The 21,889-nt window shown below is 39.4% G+C and overlaps 1 protein-coding gene across 1 annotated transcript in view; it reads right to left on the bottom strand.

Moving 5' to 3' along the window:
- The window catches only part of RAPGEF4 (Rap guanine nucleotide exchange factor 4), a 146,876-nt gene extending 127,774 nt beyond the window's left edge, over window positions 1-19,102 (bottom strand). Inside the window, exons 1-4 of the mRNA XM_030454028.1 lie at window positions 19,030-19,102; window positions 8,887-9,029; window positions 7,680-7,768; window positions 254-400 (exon numbers count right to left, since the gene is read on the bottom strand). Of these exons, the coding sequence (XP_030309888.1) occupies window positions 254-400; window positions 7,680-7,768; window positions 8,887-9,029; window positions 19,030-19,094 (444 nt within the window). The 5' untranslated portion in view covers window positions 19,095-19,102. The remainder of the gene's footprint in view (window positions 1-253; window positions 401-7,679; window positions 7,769-8,886; window positions 9,030-19,029) is intronic.
- Between the last annotated feature and the right edge of the window lie 2,787 nt (window positions 19,103-21,889).

Here is a 21,889-nt window from a genome sequence, read left to right as displayed (position 1 = left end):
AGTCCAAAAAATCAACACCTGCAGTATACAAATAAATTCCACCAGAAATTTCACCTATTTGACCAGAATCCTAGGAGAAAAATACAGAGGTTTGTACCATGCAGAATACGGAGCTCTAAAAATAAGACTTTTCTTTTTGTACAAAATAGTTTAAAAGAATTATTTTAGTTTTGGTATAAATGTGTTTATATTCCATAATAAACACTTAAAAGATTCAATCACTTTTTTCTGCATAAACTGCAAATGAATTTACCTCCCAAAGTGCTTTAAAGTCCTTCTGCTCAATTCGAAGGAGTTCACTATATTCTCTGGTAACAATGGTAGCATGGCGAGGAGTGTTATCCAGAATCGACTCTCCAAAAGCTGTTCCTACTCCCAGAGTGCATATTGTCACAGCATCCTTTGAATTAAAAATAAAAGGACAGATATTAAATGGATGTTTTAAAAGTCTTTATTTCACATTTGCTAATAGCACTGCCTTCAGATTCTTCAAGCATTTTTTTAAAAGAGAAAATTAATTACAAGTGCAATTAAAAAATAAATATACCAATAAACAACACAGGAAGCCTCAACGTGAAGGCAAGAATGACTTCTGTTTTCTGTAACCACTAGTTAAATTAGACCTTTCCATCTGCAAAGCAGAGAACACAAGAACCACCTTCACCTGTGGAAGAAAGTTATGCCCGCTGTTCACCCCCCTCTAAACACTGTTGTGACAATAAGATTCTTCAGAAACATCAGAGGTGATCAGAAGGTAACTGGCATCAGAAATGCAATCTTGGAATATAAATTTCTGCCCTATATAGGCAACACTCATCAAAAGGAAAATTTGACTGTTATGTTTTCTCGTTAAACACAATTTTGAATTCTAATATCCTGTTTAAACAGCTCTGTCTTCCTGTTGAAAATGCCAGTAAATATCTTAATTGTTAATGGACACCTGCCAATTAAGTACCAGATTAAAAAAAAAAAAATTAATTTCACATGAATCATGGATTTCAAGAACTATCAAAACTCCCAAACAACCTATGGTCCCAAACATGCAATAATGTCCACTTCACAAAAGTGTTTGCCAGCATGTGTTATTCATGCAATGGAAAGATGCCTAAATCAACCCCCCTTGGCCAGGAACTGTTCTATAATAGTTCCAATATAAATTATAAGCTACTGCACAGAAAAAAATTGAGTACTCAAAATTAAATAACTTGCTGAATCAAGATCTTAAGATTCATGTTCTATTTTAAGCTTACAAGTTGCTACATTCCTGAGCACAGACTTGAAGGTGAACACTTAGGTATGTCTCTTTCTAAGGTGGGCCTTAACTGAGTAACTGCCTTCTGACTAATTAAATAAACATAATTAAAAAATTAAACTGATACATGCATACAGAAAAACACAAACATATAAAATTACATGCTAGTTTTACTTGATACAGCATTAGAAATACAGTTGAAGTCTAAAATTCATGACATTTCTACATGACATTTCTACAAAAATAAAAGCAGATAACTTTGTCACCCTATTCATTACACCCTTTGGGCTGACAATCCAGGAGAGGTGCATGCTACTAGTAGTCCAGTTCTCTGAACTATAGCAAATTGCTTTTGCACAGATGTTACCATCCAAAATTTTGTGCTTGGAAAAACAGAATCAATTATGTCTTACAAAAGACCTAGGAAGAATTTACAAGGAAGGCAGATACGAACAGGCACTGCTTAAAAGAAAAAGTATTAGGAACAAGCACCAAAGTGCCTAAAACAACTCTTATAAACAGCCTAAAACAAAAGCTATCCACAGACGTTCTGCCTTAACATGCTTACCTTTCAGAGCTGACACACTGTATGCACCCTGTATGCAGCACGCTACCAAAATTACAGCTGCACTCAAAGTAGCAACAAAGAAAATGTGCTCACTGCTCACACAAAATTTAATCTCCAGGTCTCCACCATATCATTTTGAACTTTATCTAGAGAGTTCACAGAAAATATTTCTGTTTAGGGCAGACTAACCAAATACCTAGCAGAAAAAGAAACTTTTCCATTAGGCACATCAAAAGTAATACTTATGTCTTTCAGCTGTTTCCACAATCTCTCCCCCCCCCTCCAAAACAATAAACTCCTTGGGAATGCTTCACTTTTTTGATTCTTTACAACCCTAAAGCATCTATCTTTAAAGACAGAGTAAAGAAGAGAACAGGAAAGGTTAAGGAGCCCCTTATTAAGGTAACTTCTGATGAGGCAGCTGTTCAGCCTGAGAAATAAATTAACATTGTGGGGTGTTAAGCCAAGAGGCTGGAATGGTCCTATCTACATTCATTAAAGAATAGCCTAAGCTTCTATCAAGCCAAAGTTTTGTCAGGTTTTTTCCCCAGCCATCATTGCTCTTCACAGAGATCCAGCTTTGCAGCCAGCAAGCCTATCTGTCTTCTTTAAGACTTCAGAGCCCCATTTTTCCTCTGTTCCTTATTTATACATCTCCAGTCTCCTGGGGCATCAGGTGTGTGCCTCCTATTATGCCTCCTAGCCTTACACTCAAGAACCTCCTGCTGTTCAGCGCAGACTTCAGGAGGATTGCTGGCAGCTCAAAACTCAGTTTGCTGTTCCCCTCTGCAATCCCAGAAGCAGCAGGGGGTTCCAGCTGCTAGAAATCAGCTAAAATTCACACAGCTATTTAAAAGGCAGTACTGAAGACCTAAAAAGATTGTTTGCATTGCTAGCTGTCCTCTGAACACACTATAAAATAGTAGTGTTCAAATCAGAGCATTCAGTTGTATATATAGTTTCACTGATTCCCAGTAGCAGGTAACACACAAGCAGTGAGAGTTGCTACACTGACCTCCCATAATCTAAAACATTACTGAATTTGTAAGACTTCTCTACAGAATGGATGGAAATAAGAAAGAAGCTCTGCCTTACTCTCTCACCCATCATCACAAGGCACTTCCCTGCTAGCTCCTTCCTGAATTCTGACACTTTCTATTTTCCAACCTTGGAAACAGAATTTTTGTACTGTGTGTAAACAAAACCAGGGTGTCTGAGAGAGAAATCAAAATAATAGGGGAAAGAATTGGAGTACCCTTCTCTGGAGATATTCAAAAACCACCTGGATGCAGTCCTGTGTAATGTGCTCCAGGTGATCCTGCTTTAGTGGGAGAGTTGGACCAGATGACCTCTAGAGGTCCCTTCTAACTCTGATAATTCTGTGATTATGTCATTCTGTGAAAAATTACAGGTGCTAGGTTGAAAGGGATTAAGCAGTTTTCTTTCAAAGTTTAGTTTATTCGATATTTTGAGTTTATGAGGGAGCTGATGTAACTATTTTGCTTTTAATTTCATAATTTTCCCACACCATGTATCTTTAACTCACTTCTGCACTATGTCCCCTCAGATTTTTATACCATCTCTGTGTTTAATTGGAGATCTCCAAACGCTGGCATTTTGAAAAGTATGCTTATTGTTTCTTCACCATAGTTCAGTTTGTTTTCAGAAAAAATGTCCTTTTATGACAGAGAAACCAAAGGATACATATGAAAGCAAACTATCTGTGCTATAAAGTGATTTTCCTTGTCCATTACCTCCACTGGAGTATGTTTCAGTCATTCAAGTAAGAAATTCTCAACAAACTGCTTTTAAATATAACATAGAAATACCTTTCCACACTAGAATTGCAGTTTGACAATGTATGTCTCTACACAAGACAAAGTGATTTGCTTAAAGGACGCATGCTTCTAGAAAGACTGGTCTTCTAGTTCCTAATTAAGGTATTTATAGATCAGATTAACATTAATGTAACAATATCCATTATTTACATATCTCTCTATCTGTTCCTCTAACAGCTACCTGCAATGTCTTTGACTTTTTGCTAGGTTACCTGGCAGACAGAACTGAAATGATTTTTCTATATTAACTTTAGTTAGTATAACCACAACACGGTTAAGGTCAGCATGTGCCAACACACCCTGCTTCCCAGCTGCCTACTGATCCAGGCAATCTCTGCATTGCATTGGGTAGAGCAATTCTTGTGCTTAAACTAAAAAATATAAAACTAGCTTGGTTATATTTACAGTACACTACAGTGTCACAACTTCATATAGGCTATCTCCAAACTACATAGTGGCTATTAGCAGACAGAAGCAGTATTGCAAGGACTGTTCTGTTTAAATCCTTTCCTTGCTTCCACTTCATCTTACCACATACCTCCTTTGTCCTCAGTTCCAAACAGCCAAGAGAATCTTCCCTTTGTTATGTGGACATCTGAATGTCTGTCTTCACAGTCCCCCTCCTCAGCAACCTCACTAACTTATTTGGCTTTTGATCCCCAGCCTTCTGCATCTTCCTACAAGTGATGCTGCTGTACCACCCAAGCACCCAAAGCTCCTCCTTTAAAACTTTTATAAAAAAAGGTAATTGCTCATAAAGTCAATGCCCAGTGTTCAGTTTCATCTGTTTTAAAAATATGACCAGCTTAAAAAAAAAATCCACTAAGACACAGGAAAGATAAACAAGGGATAGCCCCAAGCACATACTATGATTCATCAGGCAGACTACAGCTAAACTGCAGATTAATTTGGTATTTTGTCTTTGTCTTTCTTCTCTTCATTCCTTCCCATTTTATCAGATCAGAATATGAATCTTGATCATGTGGGGTAAAGGGCTCTGAATCTAATTCAGCAAAACACAATGCTGCAGAACTTGGCAAAGATGTCACACGTATCTATTCCCATCTTTGTTCTGAGACACTGTCAACAGAACCTGTTCACTTTCAAAATACAGTTCAAAAATCAAACATACACAAGGCAGTCAACAGTACTTTTAAGACAACACCGAACTAGGAATATCTCTAAGAGGAACTTTTATTACTTTATACCCCAGTTGTAACACTGGGTAGGTAATAGTGACAAATAAAAATTATATTTGGACTCTGTTCATAACTGACAGTAAAAAACTTTTTCTGGTGGATTCTAACTGAGGGCATTTTTTTCTTTATTTTGAAGTGGATTTACCAAGATTTTGTATGACGTTCAGGTACAATAGTTATGAGGGTATTTGTTACAAATTAGATGAGGCAAGTCCAGACCAGTTCATAACACTTGCCTCTGCAATTTGTAGCATGACATTTTTACCTTAAAAAAAAAAAATCCTCTTCAGTTTCTTCTTGATTGTCAAATAGCCAGAAAATGCATGAATAGTTTGTATATAAAGCAGACCAGTCACCACTCAGGACGTATTAGAAGGATAATCCTGCCAGGACTCTGTACTGTAAATTGTATTGTCCTGTTCCTATGGCAAACAAAATTAGCACCATGATCAGCAACTAACAGATTTTACCACCTCAGTCAGTGGAACAGAACGAGCAGTAAAAGAAAATTCTGCTCCAGTCAAACTCTTTAAAACAGATATATTGTAAAAAGTTTAATATGATTTTCAAACTCTCCATTTTAGTGTGAAATCGTGCCTGTGCTCAGTTTGTTCGCTATCCTAACACTGCCCTCTTGTGACATGATACAGTTTTTGCAAGCAATCTGAAAGGATTTTTCCAAGCCAAGATGAAAGCGAGGCTTTACCTATAAGATCCTAAATATGTGTGGGTTTCCAGGTGTCAGCACATGGTAGCTGTTACACAACATTTATTCCCATACTTGCTGAAATTTAAGTTCCCCGTGCAGACAGATAAACAACTAGTAAAAGCAGAACTTACATATTTTTAATCAACACAGTTTTCCTCATTCACATTAACTCTGGAGGCATCATCATATAATCACAGGATAAGCCAAGCTGCAAGAGAACTCCAGAGGTCACCTAGTACAACGTCTTTGTCATAAGTATCAGAAGATTACTAGTCATGTCTGAAGACTTTTTCATAATAGAAACCTAAAAACAAAGTTAGCTTCTCTTCCTAGAAAAGATGGCATAGTCATTCTGTACTTTTACATGAGAGCAAAAACTTCTAAACTTGTAAACCCAGGTAAACTTCTGTATCTCTTCTGCTCTGCTGGAAGTTTCTCATTGGCATTAGTGTAATTTATGGTACAAGTGTAACAGCAGAGCAATTGTTACTATGACATTACTATGGCTTTAGCTTCTGGGTGCTCTTACTGGAGAATGTACTCCATATCAGGTTTCAAGTATCTCTATTTCGTAAGCATAGGTCACCCCTTCCTAGCTAGGAGCACAGTGCTGGCAGTGGAGTCTGCCAGGATGCCTATGAAGCTGTGCTGTATTTTCCTCCATCGCCTGGGTCTGCAATGAGCACAGTAGGCAGGGAGTGCTAGCAAGTACTCCAAGCTCAAGTATTACTAGCAACATGCCAACAAGGAACTATGGACAAGATTGGAACAGGAGCTACAGGCAGGACAAGGAGTTAAGAGAGGAAGGATGGACAAGAAGGGATATAATATAAACACCTAACTGGAGCAAAACCAGAGATAATACTGGACCCAAATACTGTTTAGAAGTCCCCAGTCACAAAACTTATTCAGCACTATAATGGTAAATGCATGAACTGCTGTCCTTCTGGCAGTGAAGCTATATCCTATGGCAACTAGGCAATGGCAAGAATTCATTGTTGGTGTGAGAAAGAAATGTGAGGTTAAGAAATTACTGCAGAATATAATTTCCAGAACAAGAACTACATAAAGTGTAGTTCTGCAGTTTCCTAATGACAGAAACATGCAGTGAACCTGAATAAGCACAAAAAGAATGTACATTAGAGTTCTTAAAAGGCTGAAGTGTTCCATCCTCCACCTAATGCAGCAAATCTACATTCCAAACCGATTCTTAATTTAACCTTCACATCCAGAACACTTTTGTGATTAATTTCTTCCTGATTCAGAAAAGAGTATTGGACCTTAACAACAGTATAGTGCCATCTTTTGGCAAACACAGGAAAATACTCCTTATTGCTTTAGACTTGCACAGAACTGTGGCACCTAACTTCTGCTCCAAATTGTGATAAAACTAGTGAGAAGCAGGCCATGAGAATTGCTCAGTTTTGGCTAATTATATTCCCAATTAGTCTCTACTTAATATAGTGAAGAGGTTGCTTAAAAATAATTATATAAAAGAAGTTCCTTCTGTCTACCATCTTACTGTAAGAAGTAGAAAGAAACAGTGCTCAGACATTTCCCTGACTTGCATTCTGACCCAATTTCACTGATGACACAGAGCTCAACTAAGTAAAAAATGAAATTTCTGCAAATATTCTATGAGAAAGAAAACTTTCCCAGTCAGCTAAACTTTGGCTACAGAACACACCCCCACCTCCTACATTCAGTCAATGCAGAAAAAAGGGGTACTGTTATACTTCAGGTCCAGGGTAGCTGTACCATGCAGTGGAGGCTGCTGTTACCAGAAAGCACTTTTGGTGGGTTCAGTTTGAACCTTCTGACCAAGGATGGAGTTAACATATTTCCAGGGAATGAATTAACAGCTCTTAGATCTTTAACTTCATATTGCATTATTAGAAAAGACAGGAATCTTTAGAGCATTTTATTTCAGTTTTCTTGAAATCAATGGCAATGATTTGCCTACATGGACAAAGGACAACTGAGACTAAAGGAGGCTCAAAGAAACATGCTTGAGACAAGACAAAAATATCTGTATGACATATGTACTTCATCATAAGTCATATCCTTTCTCTGCACGACTGACTGTATAGTTTAAATGAAAAATCTATTTTACCTGATAGTTGCTTGTATCAGAAACCTTCACATCCAGTGATCCTGTCAGAACAGCATACCAGTTCGTCCCAATATCACCCTGACGGAATACTGAAAAGATGAAATCTTGTGAATGAGAGCTATTTCTTTAAGTTTAGCAACATTAAGAAACACTTTCCTTCATACTACTGCACCACTGTAGTCTCTCTTGGCACTATAGAATTTGCAGTATCAGGCTACCTGCTTACTATTACAATAATCCCTCAAATGGCACTGGAAAATATGTTCTTTAGTGAAGAGGTTAACACGCTACAAAAACAATGGAATCACTTACAATTGCTTCACTCTTCTCCCAAGTTTGATTCTTTTTCACTGCTAACGTAGTTAATAAACAAATAAATAAAACTCAGAAAAGACTTTCTGAACAATGTCCCACTGAAATTCAGAATCTTGAAGTGTAGATTCAGCTCGCACAGACTTCAGTATGAGCTCTGGCTGAGAAGCAATTGCAAGACTTTTATGTTCAGACATTCCAACTGTGTGATTATAGAGCATCAGAATTCCTATTACTCTAAGCTATCCCCAGTTGTGTGTGCCTAGCACATGCCAGATTTACCTGAGGGGTACATAAGACTCTACCAAACACCACAGGTCTCCTGAGTGTAATTCCTGGGAATTACACATTCCCATCACAGGACTACCACTTATTTCCATCTCAGTTTCACAGAACAACCGCAGCTGTCCCCCTTCATCTGGCACAGATGCTCTGTCAGAGCAGGCACAGTGCTAGCTGTTGTACCCCACAGCAGTATGCAGCTCTGCAAATTTGTCATGTGTTACCCAGGGTGACTGCAAACCAGGCACTGCTAGGGATATGCCTTGGTGATACACTTCTGCCCCTAATATCACAAAGCACCTACAAAAGAGATCTGTAACACATTTACAGGAGAAGAATGAGGCTTAAGTGCAATTACTTGCTTCTAATCTTACAACAAACCAGTGGCAGAGTCCTAAATCCAATAATATGTGCCTTGTTACCATAGATTGAGTGCACACTGTATTTGTAGAGCAAGCAGTACTTCAGTCCTGCCTTCTGCTGTAACTGTGACTATAAATATTTTTATGGTCATTGCCCTGGTTGTGTTCTCCCATCAATCTTCTAGCAACAATCCCAGACTAACCCCCAGTTTTATCTACATAAAATATATCATCATATGAAGCTCTCTCACATGTGATTCCTTTTTCCAGATTTTCATAATATCCACACAGACATATCTGCTGGAGAAGGCTTGGATGAAATTTCTCAAAGGCTTTCACTTCTTTTAGTCGTGTGAATATTATGTCTACATCTTCACTGGAACGTTCCAAAGGTCTGTAATAAAACAAAGGACAACATTCTCAAGGCTTTATCAGAGAAACAACACCATTCACATGCACCAAACTTAGAGATGTTTGCTTTAAATGTCAGACTAGACTATAAAAAAATGCATCTTACATGTATATGTACCTTTCAAAACATCCTAACAATTGCCTGTTGTCAACTTGAGCATGATTATTACCATTACAACACAGGCAATGTCCAGAAACCCCACGTAGCTCCGAAGTCCTTCTGTAGGAATTACTGTAAAAGTATATATGCTGATTCAATCCTTATCCTAAAGAGCTTAGAATGATAAATAATTTCAAGTTTGTAAGGGAACGCAAATAGAGATATAAAAACACACAAGAGATCTGTGGGATAGGTGCTCAAAACAGAAGCTCTCTATCTGGCTAAAAGAAAAGTTTTAGGGATAAGCAGTAACTTCAATCTACATCCAATTCTGCCATTTACTGGGTACAAACTAACTTGAGTGTTCTGTTTTCTCACTTTCAAGCAAGAAAGATATTGTTTCATGCAGTTCCTTTCTTTCAATGTTGGATAAATTAAATACACAAGCAAGAATCTTAACTCTTTATTGGTAAGAGTGAAGAGTTTTAACACAAATATTTAAGATATTTTAAATCTGTGACAGTAACACCTTTAAAAAGAAACAAAATTTCAAGATAAATAAAATTTTTGAACTCACTCCACAAGGTAGCATGTGAATCAGCATTTCAGCAGTTCCAGAAAACTAAAACATATTTATGAAACCAAAGCAAATTAGCCTCATGACATACACTTTAAGTAAGATAATCAAATTTTATGAATCAGCATATTAAACCAACCACTAACTCACAACATTAGAAAGGATCTTTCTTAACAGACTAAATGCCTTCCACTATGCGCAGAAAAAAAGAACGTTCCTAGGAGATCATGCTAGATCAGATGCAGAAATTATATATGCATAAAGGGGTATCTGAAAGGTGGACAGCTGTCTGTGATAATTAAATTTACCACTCACTAAAATTCTGCTAGTTAATTACACTGAAAAAATTGGGTTTTTAGACAGTGGATAAGTTTCTAATGGAACAGAAGTCAGGTAGTTTACAATGAACTAAGACCAACTTCACAAAGACATATCTTTAGCCTCTTATTGTTACACCCACAGTGTATGCTCTCCTTCCAGCAGGCTTTTTTTTGGGGGGGGAGGGGAGGGGGGGGGGGCGGGAATTCAAATCTGGAATCCAAAGAGGATTCCTCTTTGGAACTAAAGGCTTAGAAGGCTCCAAATCTTTGTCTCGGGGAAGAAGCACAGATCCTACTTTCATTGAATCTATGCCTCTCATCTTTCTTATTAATTTAAGTCTAGAAGAGATTAAATCTCTATCCTCATTTATATTCCAACTCCTTATTAACCTCAGATGAGAATAATAACTTCAACATCACAGTGACATTCTCTTACACTTCAAACCACAACCAACTACAGCAATTCCTTTTGAAGTATTTCAAGCAAGATTTTCATCCATTCCTTTTTTTTTAAACTTTGCACTAGCTGACAGGTACTAATGTGTATTAACACCCTTGTCAAAATCCTTTTAAGAAGGTGGTGAAGTTTGAAACAGACTTTAAATCAGTTTACACAAGACCCTCTTCCAAACTACACTAGCACTTGGGACACTTAACTCCTTTAATTTATGGACTCTCAAATTAGCAGCAAAGCGCAGCAAGGACAGAAAGGGAGATCATTGTCAGAATATGTCCTATTCATAGAGAAACTGTGTCTGATGCTGTTTCATTCATATAGCTGCTCATACCTGACTCCATCCAAGTCCATAAGTACATCTGCATAGAATTGGTTGTAGGATCTCAGTGTTCACTGGTTTTAATTGTTAGATGCAGTTGGACAAGAAGAAAGCAAACAGGGTTCGTAAGCAGTGTGCATCAGGTTGTATAAACCTCATCAACACTCCTCCAGTGCTCTTTCTGAAATAGGAGTGCAGAAATTTCTTCCACTTCTGGTCCTGTCAAAAAGACCAGACTGGGAGGGGGGATTTAATTCATAGGCTGTGTGTCTTTTTCACTGAGAGTTGCTCAGGACACAGGCTCTCCATCTAGTTCACAATAAGGTGAGAGAAGGACTGATTTCCACTGATGTGGAAAGGGATGTCTTGTGTCGGGCAGATAGATGAACTGTAGGAAAAACTCTTTTTTCTGACATAAGTGCCTCATGATGCAAGAAAAGCGAAGGACAAGCATTCTCACAGGTAGCTGAGCCATGCTTTACAGAATGTTAAACATCAGCACAGCAGTAAACTCCACATTTATTTGGAAAGACAAATTAAAAGATGTGCTCCTAGTGGCTCCTCCAGTGCTTTGTACTAGCAGCAGTTCCACTTCGAGTACATGAAGTGGGAACACATGGACAGAAATGCTCTAAACAAAAGGAGAAATTCAAACTTTTAAGTAATATGCATAGTAGTAATCTTGTAATATAAATTGTTATATATCTTCCAATGTTTCTTAAGAAGTCATTATTGAGAGCCATTTGTTTCAGAGAGCATCCTTTCTTCAAAGTACAGTGAGTTTAGTATTAATGTGTGCAATATTATTTTTTATATTTTTAAAATATTTTTATTGGGAGGGCACACATTTCTAGCCTAAACTAGAATTTGGGAGAAGCTTTCAGTGAATAATTTATCTTAGAAAATGTATCTTCTCCTTAAGTGGTGTTTAAAAACAAATCAAACCAAACCAAACAAATAACAACAACAACAAAAAAAAAAACACAAAACAAAACAAAACAGAAAGAGCAGCAGCCAGCACAGAAACATGCAAACAATCTAAACTGTAGCTCATAATAATAAATTATTAATGTCTCACAAATAAGACATACACACAAACACCCAGTTTAAGACTTAGTTGTTTGGGTAATGATCCCAAATAAACATAAATATTGACTACAATCCAATTTTCTGTCAACAAAATGCCTTTAGATTTGATCAGAGCTCCTGGGAATGGCTTCAATGTTTAGGAGTAAGGAATTAACCAATGCTTGGTGTTCAACCTGAGGTGACCCTCAGTCCTTACTAGGCCATGGAATTTTGCCAGCGTAAAAACTCCAGATTGCAGTGTAACATTAATAGTAGCAGCACTCATTTCTAGGAAGTGCTTATCATCTATAGCAATGAAACTGGACAGTTTTATTTAGTCATAGAGCATAATGAGAATAACAAAACACTATGGCATCAGTCCACTGCTTTTCCACATGCCTGCAAAACTCAAATTAAATTAACACCAGTGAATCTATTTACGATGCCAACTTTTGTTTTCTATTTTCTAAGTACAAGCTGCCTAGCACAGAACAACATCAGTACATAACAACACAAATTTGCTTTAAATTGAAATAATACTTAAACAGTTAATACTATATTATATTCCTTAGACTATTAACGATAAAACTTGTTAATTATAAAAGTACTACCAATGGCAGACGTAGAATTATCCAAGCTTTAACGTCACTGTAGTCACACTGATAGGAGGCCATGGTATTAATCCAGAAAGGAGCTATCACCAAACCAGGGAGATGGGCTGCAAAAGTCAGGCCCAAGGAGGTGAATCTTATACCCCCTACATGGCTCCAAAAGCCTCTGAAGGCTTTTCCAGAAACTATATCAGAGCAGCTGAAGTTGCTCCTCTGTGATCACCACTGCCGTTCACTATAAAGCAACTTCACTGAATCCCCCTCTGGTGAGGATGTCCTTCTGTTCTCTTCTGTGCTGTGACATAGGTGCTGGTATTCTACTGATGGTGCAGCTATATTATAACTTGTTGTCCATAAGTGTAAGAAATTAAAAAACAAATTTCAATGGGACTTCAGCTACCATTGGATTTTCTATTACAGCTCTCCTTCCCTGCACCTAGTCCCGTTTCTAAAAGCTCAGTGTATAAGACTACAGATACGTCTAACACTGGATAGCTCCCTAAAATCAGTTAAAGTTATTCAGCTCTCAATAGTTTGGTAAAGGTATCTGCATGTGTAAAAGCATTTTAAGGCAATGCCATCCTTCTTGTTGAAAAATCTATGACTCTAACCAGTGAAGCAGCCGCTGCCTGGGCTGCCTCACTCAATTTTATATTAATTTAAAGTCAATCTGTGGAACTATCACATTTTGCTTCTGGTTTTTTGTTTGTTTTTTTTCCTTAAAAAAGCAGCTTCTTACTCCTTTTTCCCTAAGTTTTCTGCATCTCCATGGGGCAGCTGCTGCTATACATAATTTGGCTCTTCGGAGCATAGCAAGTCCTACCTGGCAGTAAAGTTTTCATACAAGACATCATCTATCTTCTCCTTCTGCTTCTTAAATACAACATCACAGCAAATACATACAAGCGACAGCATCAGTGGTAGTTATACACCTCTATTCAATTATGTCAATACAGTTTCTTTAAAGGATATTTTACCCCTGATTTATTTGGTAGTGAAGATTTCAGTCATGTATTTGACCGAGATAAAAGACTTTTCTTAACAAAGTCTGCTTGACTATCTGTAAAACGAGATTAAAAAACTTGCCAAAAGCACACCTTCAGAATGCTGTTTCATAATATTAAGTTCAAACTATTCGAGCTTGAAGTCCAAGTACAAACAGAGGATAACTGCCACAATTCTTAACACATTCAATTTGGGGAAGTATTTCTGTTCACGTGCAGCATGTATGGCTTTATAAAAGAAACTATTTAGGTGGTGTTACAATTAAATATTTGAATGTTTATATGTACTGTGAATTACTTGTTAATGAAACACAGAAGGGTTTTTGTTTAGTTTTTATAATTTATCTAACTATAATCTATTACTTTCTCTTGAAAAGTGGTATCTCCTTTTTTTTTTTTTTAGGTTCTTCCTCATAATTCATTTCTTTACATACCCTGATCTACAACAAGTCAATTTTTAGATCTGTATTTATTGTGGAATGGCAAAAAAATTATTTATTAAGTAATGACATTCATGAAGATTTACTTCAAGTTAAAAATACACTACTGGAACAATACAGCTATAATAGCAGACGAAATATAAAACCAATTTTTTCACCTTCAGATGCTTTTTAAAAAGACAGAATACTTCAAGAAAAAAAATAAAATTGTAAGGAAATTTTCTCCTTTGATTTATTAATTTGTTCATGCATGTTGCATGCTTTGCAGCCAAGGTGTGACTAAATCTTACTGAATAAACTCACCAACATCCATAAAAATGAACTGGAGCTCATGACAGTTAAAACACAGAAGTAGATCTGGATGAAATTACATTAACTAGCACTGTAGCCTCAGACATTAAAAGCACTTAAATACGAAGCCAGACCCTGAGATACACTGCAAATGAAATCTGTAACTGAACAATACGCACAAGTGATGATATCCTTATTCAGATTCTGGCCACTGCCATCCACCAACTACACTACGGTGTTCAATGCACCTTCACCCATTCAGGATCTGCACTGCTACAGGTAATGAAAATTTAAACCTGAGAGCAACTATGCAATAACTTCTACAGATTTACGTTGATATACATTTTGACAATTGCTGCATTCAAAGATAAAGTAGAAAGTTAGTTCAGGATCCATTTATTGCAGATACTGATAAAGCAGCAGGAGCAGTAAGTGATGAGGCAGTGCAGAAAATCCTACAAACAAAGCAGTATCTTAACAATCATGAGCTTGTTAAATGAAGCAAATTTTAAGACGCAGACAAAAACCAAGGTCACACTGGATAAAAAAATACTTGTATTTTAAAAATATCTGCTGGCCACCTGACTTTCAGGGCATGATTTCAGTTAGCTGGTTTGCTGATTTTTATTCATTTGCTGCACTGTGATTCCTTCTATAAAAGAAATTTAATCTTCTAGGAATGCAGGATTTTAGAGATTTAACACTCCAGTGACATCTCTGGCAATGACAGTTTAGTCTGCTTTCTAGTACCACACCAATCAAGCAGTCACTTCACAAGACTACCAACTAACTTTCAATAGATCACATCCTAATAGCCATATGCACACATTAGTTAACTCTGGTGAGCCATGACAATGTTTATACACATCAATGCCAGGGAAATTACTTCCTCTTCCTCTTTCTTAATAACTGTCCATAAAACAAGTGTGTAACTTACTGCAACCACATGTAACAAATGCTGACATTTCAAATATCTAAGTCTGTAAACAGAGACTAAAATAGTCTGAATTTGTTTACAACACTCTCACTATGAGTTATTTTGAATTCATTTATTCAATAAAATGCACAGACCTACAAGCTATACTAAGAATTATTTTGGTCTCTCTGAAGAGATACAGAAAGAAAAAGGGTTTTTTTGTTATTCTTTAAAGACTGCACCTTTGCACTGGGCTAGAAAATGAGCCGCATGATGCTGAAAGATAAATTTGTTGTTATTCATAACTCTCAGAAGACTGCACCTTTAGATAAGTGCTGGAAAGCACTTAGCCTATGTCTCTGTCTCCAAGTTTCCACATCCTGGTGCCTGCTGCAGCTGTATCCCCATTAAACCTGATCCACAAACACACCAGCTTAGCCACTTGCTATACACACACAGAAAACACGCAGGCTGACAGAAGCTGCAGTGTATGTCCACAATTTTGTTCAGCTACAAACTACATGAAAAATGGTTGTGTTATTTCTATGGATTGATTACAATTTAAAATATACTTAAGTCAGTGTAAATTTTACCAATTGTATGAAAATATATTTTAATAGTAAATAAAACAGCATTGTAAAGCAATTCTAAAATATTCACAATATTTCCTGAGCGTATATCTGTATCTCATCAGCATGACATAATCACAGGTTAAAGAAGATGAGAAACATTTTTCATATTTCTTCTACATTTTTTTCAGAATATCAGTTTTTTATTCTAGCCTATCTATATTCTGACAAGAGGCCTGTTGACTACTAAGCATATACAAATAAATTACATCTCAAATACATGCTACAGTGAACTAAAAACCAAATCCTGAATCACATATGTTGCTATTCCATAGCATTCATTCAATATGAATTTACACTCAAATCTATGGGAGCATGGCTTAAAGTACAGATCAGAGATACTACCCTTAATGTGTCCTTTTATGTTTTGTTGGATGTAAATGATGCAAGTTGAAAGCCTAACTAGGGTAACAAAGACATTAAACAAGCTCAGCATGTACAGTATGTCCTCAGAACACCCATTCATGTTTAAATAATTTATAAACAGCTTAGCAAAGATAACACCCAGGTGTGATCCCCAGGTACAACCAGGACACACTGCTGCTTCCTACTGATCATCTCTCTCTCCTGCAAAAAAGTATTCTTGATAGGGCACAATGTTCTGACCTTTTCTGTTCCTGCTTTTCCTTACCTTTGCACTTGTGACTTTATATATAAATTCTGTCCTGTGTGTTTGATTTTTAAGTGCTACTCTTTGGTTCATGTGGTTCGTAACCACATGGAAGCAGCATGGCTGAAGTACTGCTAGCCCTAGACCACAGTACCCTACTACACAGCAGCAACATTGCTCCTGAAACATTTGGATGGTTCTTCATTTTTATATGTGCTCTCATTTTAGATTTTTGTCTGATATGTATCTTGGGGAAAAAAACTTGATGAACATATACAAAATACATAATTTCTGAGCATGATATATTTTTGTTTAATCCTTTTTAAAAGAAGCTTATTTAAAATTCTTATGCATGCCAGTTTTAGAACCACCTTACTTCTACAGATAGAAATAGACTTATTAAATAAAACATACTAAAACTGCACTGTGTAGTAAAAACACATGGTATCCTACAGAGAACTAACTCATTAAGTGATCCTGTATTTACAGAAAGCACACCTAGGTCACAAAATGCTGTAATATTTTTTTTAAGGCTTAAAATACATAGAAATTACATAATAATTGAAAAAATTAGTACACTGATAGATTATCTATAGAAAACATACACACTCTAGAAATACAAGTATAAATTAATTAAAAATACTTTAGTAGTACTTAGATTTCTGTAATAGTTTTCCAATATAGCTTTAACTGTATTTTTGAAATGGACAAATAGAACAAAATAGGTAAGTGTATTTCCTATGATCACAAACAAAGCATGGAAGAGACCAGGAAAAAGCCCACAATCCCAGTCTTGGGTTTGTCCTGCATCCAGATTGCCTTCTGGAAAAGAAGGATTAATAGTACACCACCAATAGTACACAACTGATTATTTCTACTCAACAAACTGGTGATATTAGCTTACTCCAAGTAATAAAAAGGGAAGAAAAAGTTTCATCAACAGGTCCAATAAAATTCCCATTACAAAAATGGTCAGCATATAAACACAGTAGTGGAGAGATTTGTAAATGAAATGCCTTACATGTGTAGCCTAAAAACATGATCTGCTTGCCAAGGCTGTGCACCTCATTAAGCACAGCCTCCTGCATTTTAGTTTTATTTCATGATGTATTGTATTTAAGAAACTTGACAAATGACAGGATCACCTCACACTCTGCTTTTTCACATCTGCTCCAATGTCAGTTCACAGAGGAGAGAATCCGGCCCTCTGTTTCTGCTTCACTTTGGTTTTCACATGGCTGGGTTGCCATCACCAGTTCTGTCTGTCTTCACATTTGGAGTACTTTCAACATGGACATTTACAGCATCTCCAGCATTTAAACACATTATTTAAACATTTAAACATCCTAGCTTCTAAGAGGCCAGTCACCTTTGAGGTCACACGTCAGAGAAGGACCTCCATTTGTGAGACCAAAAGTTTCATTAGCTTCTTACAGTTTGCTGCCTAATTAGAGGCGCAGTCCAAAAGAGCTCCTGTGTGCACAGAGGGTTCTCCCCACAGCACAGCCCCAAATGGCACCACCAGCCATCAAAAACTGGGTAATGATGCTCAGAAAGCTGCTGTGTGCCATGCAAGCAAATTCTATTCAGCAGCTTCATTTGAACCATATAGATCGTTTATGGTGTAAATTTTTGTAAACTGTTTTCCTAGGCTACAGGAGACTCAGTGAGCATTCAGCAATCGAATGACTTCACTTCTGAACTACCGCAGTGAAGGTAGGAACACAGCAAAGGATGTTGCAACCACCCACCACGCCGCTCGGCATGCAAGATGCTCTCTGCTGCAACACCCCGGGAAAGCACTCTGAAGAATTTTTTTTTTAATATTTTTTTATTATTATTTTTATTTTTAAAGTGAGCACGACACCTCTGAGCACAGCTCAGCCAGCACTAAGTCCCACCTACACGGTGCTGGCTGTCCGCCTGAACCTGACCCGCAGCAAGCGGTCCAGCCGCAGGACGCTGCATCAGGGAGAAGAGGCTGTGAGGCCGCTGAGGGAAGCCTGCGGTGGCCTCTTTGCGGGCGGACATATTTCACCCCGCTCCTCCACCTGCTCGCCCCGCGGGGCGCTCTGAGGACGCGGGTCTGTCCCTTCCCGCCCAACCTCAGGCGGCTTGGCCGGGGGCTGTCAGGTGGGGGGGCAGTGTGCTGAGGCGACGGGCTGGGAGGCGAGGCAGAGCGCGGACCAGGGCAAGAATGCCGAGTGATGCGGGTGTCCAGCACAGGGGGTGCCCGCCCCGCTTGGAAGCCCCAGGCGGCCCTCCGCCGGGCCGCGTCGCCCTCTCCCCGCCCTGGAACTCCCTCTCCTTCACCACGTGCAGCATTTTCCGGGCAGCAGAACCCGGCGGAGAGCAGCTGTCCCAGTGGGGACTGCCCTCGCGTCCGCTTGCAGCGGCATTGCGAGCCCTCATCCTGTCCCACCGCCCCAGCTCTGCCCCCTCCGGCCGGGCATTTTGCATCCCACCTGCACGGTCCTTATGTAAGGCAGGATCCGATGGGAAGCGGGGAGGGGGTGTCAGCACACACACACACACACACACACACACGCACACACACGCACACGCGCAGACATGCATGCATGGGGGCAGGTTACACGCACACAGCATCCCTCCGCAGCCCCTCCCACGAAGATGCCGATACCTTTTATCCAGGCAAGCGATCCATTCGCCGGAGGATGATGCATGGGAGGTGTGAGCGGCGACCATGTTTAACAGGGATCAGGTCGCCGCGCACCCGGCTGTCGGAGGCTCCCCCCGTCCGCTCGCCGGTCGGTTGGCCCTCCCTCCCTCCCTCCCTCCCTCCCTCCCTCCCTCCCTCCCTCCCTCCCTCCCTCCCTCCCTCCCTCCCTCCCTCCCTCCCTCCCTCTTCGCACGGCTCGATGGGCTCGCCCAGGCCCAGGCAGCGCGCCTTTCGGGGGGGGGTGTGGTGTGGTGTGTGTGACACGGTGCCGCCTGCCCGCAGCTCGCCTCAGCTCTTTCCCGCCTCAGCTCCTTCCCGCCTCGGGTCCCTCCCGCCTCGGCCCGCGGCTGGGCTGCCACCTGGCGCCGCCTCAAAACCCCGGGGCACGCGGCCCGGCCCTGGCGCCCCGGGGAGAGGGGTTACGCCCCTTCTTCCCCGGCTTTCATGAGCCCTCCGGTTGAGCCCGGTTTATTGTTCCTTCCCTGCCCTTGCAGGGAACCAGTGCTGCCCTTGACTGTGGTGTGGACTTGAAGAAACAAGCTTTTTGCTTAGAATAAGCAGTTCAGGAGTATTTTAGCAGCTCTCCAGAGGAGCCCTGTGTCTGCCCCCCCAGGGGGTAAACCCACAGCAGCTGAGCAGAAGGCAGTTGCAGTCCACATTTCGGTAATTTTTCTGAAGCCTTCCTTCAGCCAACTGTCCACCCTGTCATTGCCCGCGGAACTGTGTCCTAAATACTCTGGTTTATTTTAGGTGAAAAATGAGCTGGGCAGTACAGCCTGTGAATAGGATTCAACAATTGGAAGGAATCCAAGACAGCATGAGAAAGGTGAGTCTAGTATACAAGGAAAACCATTCACACCCTTCTGCTGTCATAGCATGGCCTGCAAGATGCAGCGTTTTAAGGATGCTAACACATACATAATAATAAACGTGATGAGCAGTGGAAGGAATGCAGAGCAGCAGGTCTCCCTGTTTTGGCCAGTTGTATGTGAAATATTTTGTACAAAATATTTTGGGACCTAGATTGTGTCTTCCCAAGTAATCTGTCTATGACCATAAACTTCACTTTACAGTAACACAGTCTGCCTTGAGTGGCATGGGAGAAGGGTAGGAAGCTACAGAAATCTCAGTAGGATGTTTGGTTACATGTAGATGATAGCAAAGTAAAACTCAAACTTTGCCTTCCTTCCAGTTTATAACTCCTCTGCTTTACAGTGTGGACACAAATGATTAATTCAGATGCTGATAATCTGCAAGTGCCTTTTACAGTTCTCCATGGGGTATCCTCTCTGCCCTCTATTCTAATCTCTTTTGCTGTACCAAGTCTAATTTTCTTACATATGTGTGCTACTTCACGTTTTACATCTACCTTTTAATGGTCCCATTGCTGCCAACTTCTTCAGCACTTTAACAGAAATAAATGTTAATATCAGGATACTGAACAGTATGATGACAAATATAAGGCAATATGTCTTAAAATCTCTTTCAACAAAAGGATACAGCTAAGAAATAGGCATAGCAGAGGAGAATGACACAAAAGCCAATTCTTTCTTTTTGCCTTAAAAAATTTAAAGTGCATGCCAGAGGAATAGGAGAGGCTGCCAGTCAGTGAGATCAAAGCAGCAGCTCTTCCTTTGCTGTAATGTGTGGGGGAAAAAATTATATAAATTCTTGCATTTAAGCTATCAATCTACTTGAGGAAAACCAATGCTGTTCATTCCTCAATATGTGATTGTTTGGGAACAAGAGCTTAAAACGTAATAAAATCTAAATTCTCAAATTAATGATTTATAAGTTGGTACATACATTAGAGATGATTCAATAAAGCTCACTAATCTTGTACTTCCATTATAAAACATTCATCACATTATTCCACATAATTACAGTTTTCCCTCCAGAGCAATACCACAAGGCAGCCCTTACTGCCTTTCTCCCCTCAAACCAATCTAAATTGCAGTAGATGTTCTTGCCTCTTAACCATCACCAGGCCTGAGAAAGAGCCCAAAAATTACTCCTAGCTGAAGGCCTCTGTCTTTTCCCACGGGCTGTTTCACTGGCACAGACAGCATTACACATTCCAGTACCAGCAGTTTTGAACATAGCAACAGCGTAGTTCAGCAAAACCGTGGTGCTGCAACTTCTCCAAGTTCAAGAATCCTCCCTCAAGTCCTCTACCATCGGTATAATGTTTAATGACCCAACCACTAGAGGACAGGCTAGGCCTCCATAAAATTTAGGAAGCAGGGATGTTTTCCTTGGTAAGCAGATAGCTAGGAGAAAATAGGCTGATCTTGAAAAGATGACCTTTGGAAAGCTCTCCTGGAATGCAGTTTGAAAAAATCTTGGCCCCTGCTCTTGAACGTACCCTTGAGCAAGGAACCTGCCTTCCCTGGGGCAGACCTCTGCAGTTAGCAGAGCTTTTGATTCCCATGAAGGCAGTGCCTGTAGGCATGCAGGGTGTGTCGCTCATGTGCCTGGCTGCGAGGAGACACTGGCCAGAGACAAGCCTTTTGTGGAGTAGTAGGACAAGAGTTTAACACTTTGTGGATGGTGCAAGCTAGACAGGCCCAGAGTGGACTAGAAACCCTGGGTATAGCCATACTTCATTCAAAAGTCTTAATTATAGCAAGCCAGCCAAAATATACTCTTGCAGCTGGATTACGAGTAATCATGTAGCTTTCTGATTAAAAGATCAGTGAAACTTCTCAGAAAAAATTAGGAAGCAGGGAATAAATAATTGATTGATTCAGCCTGTGTCAACTAAAAGCTGCACAGAAAATTAAGGAGCCCCTGACTACTGAAATAAAAATTCTGGACCCCA

The sequence above is a fragment of the Calypte anna genome, chromosome 7 (genome assembly GCF_003957555.1).
Source record: "Calypte anna isolate BGI_N300 chromosome 7, bCalAnn1_v1.p, whole genome shotgun sequence".
Taxonomy (NCBI): Eukaryota; Metazoa; Chordata; class Aves; order Apodiformes; family Trochilidae; genus Calypte; species Calypte anna.
This window is presented reverse-complemented; position numbering and strand designations above follow the sequence as displayed.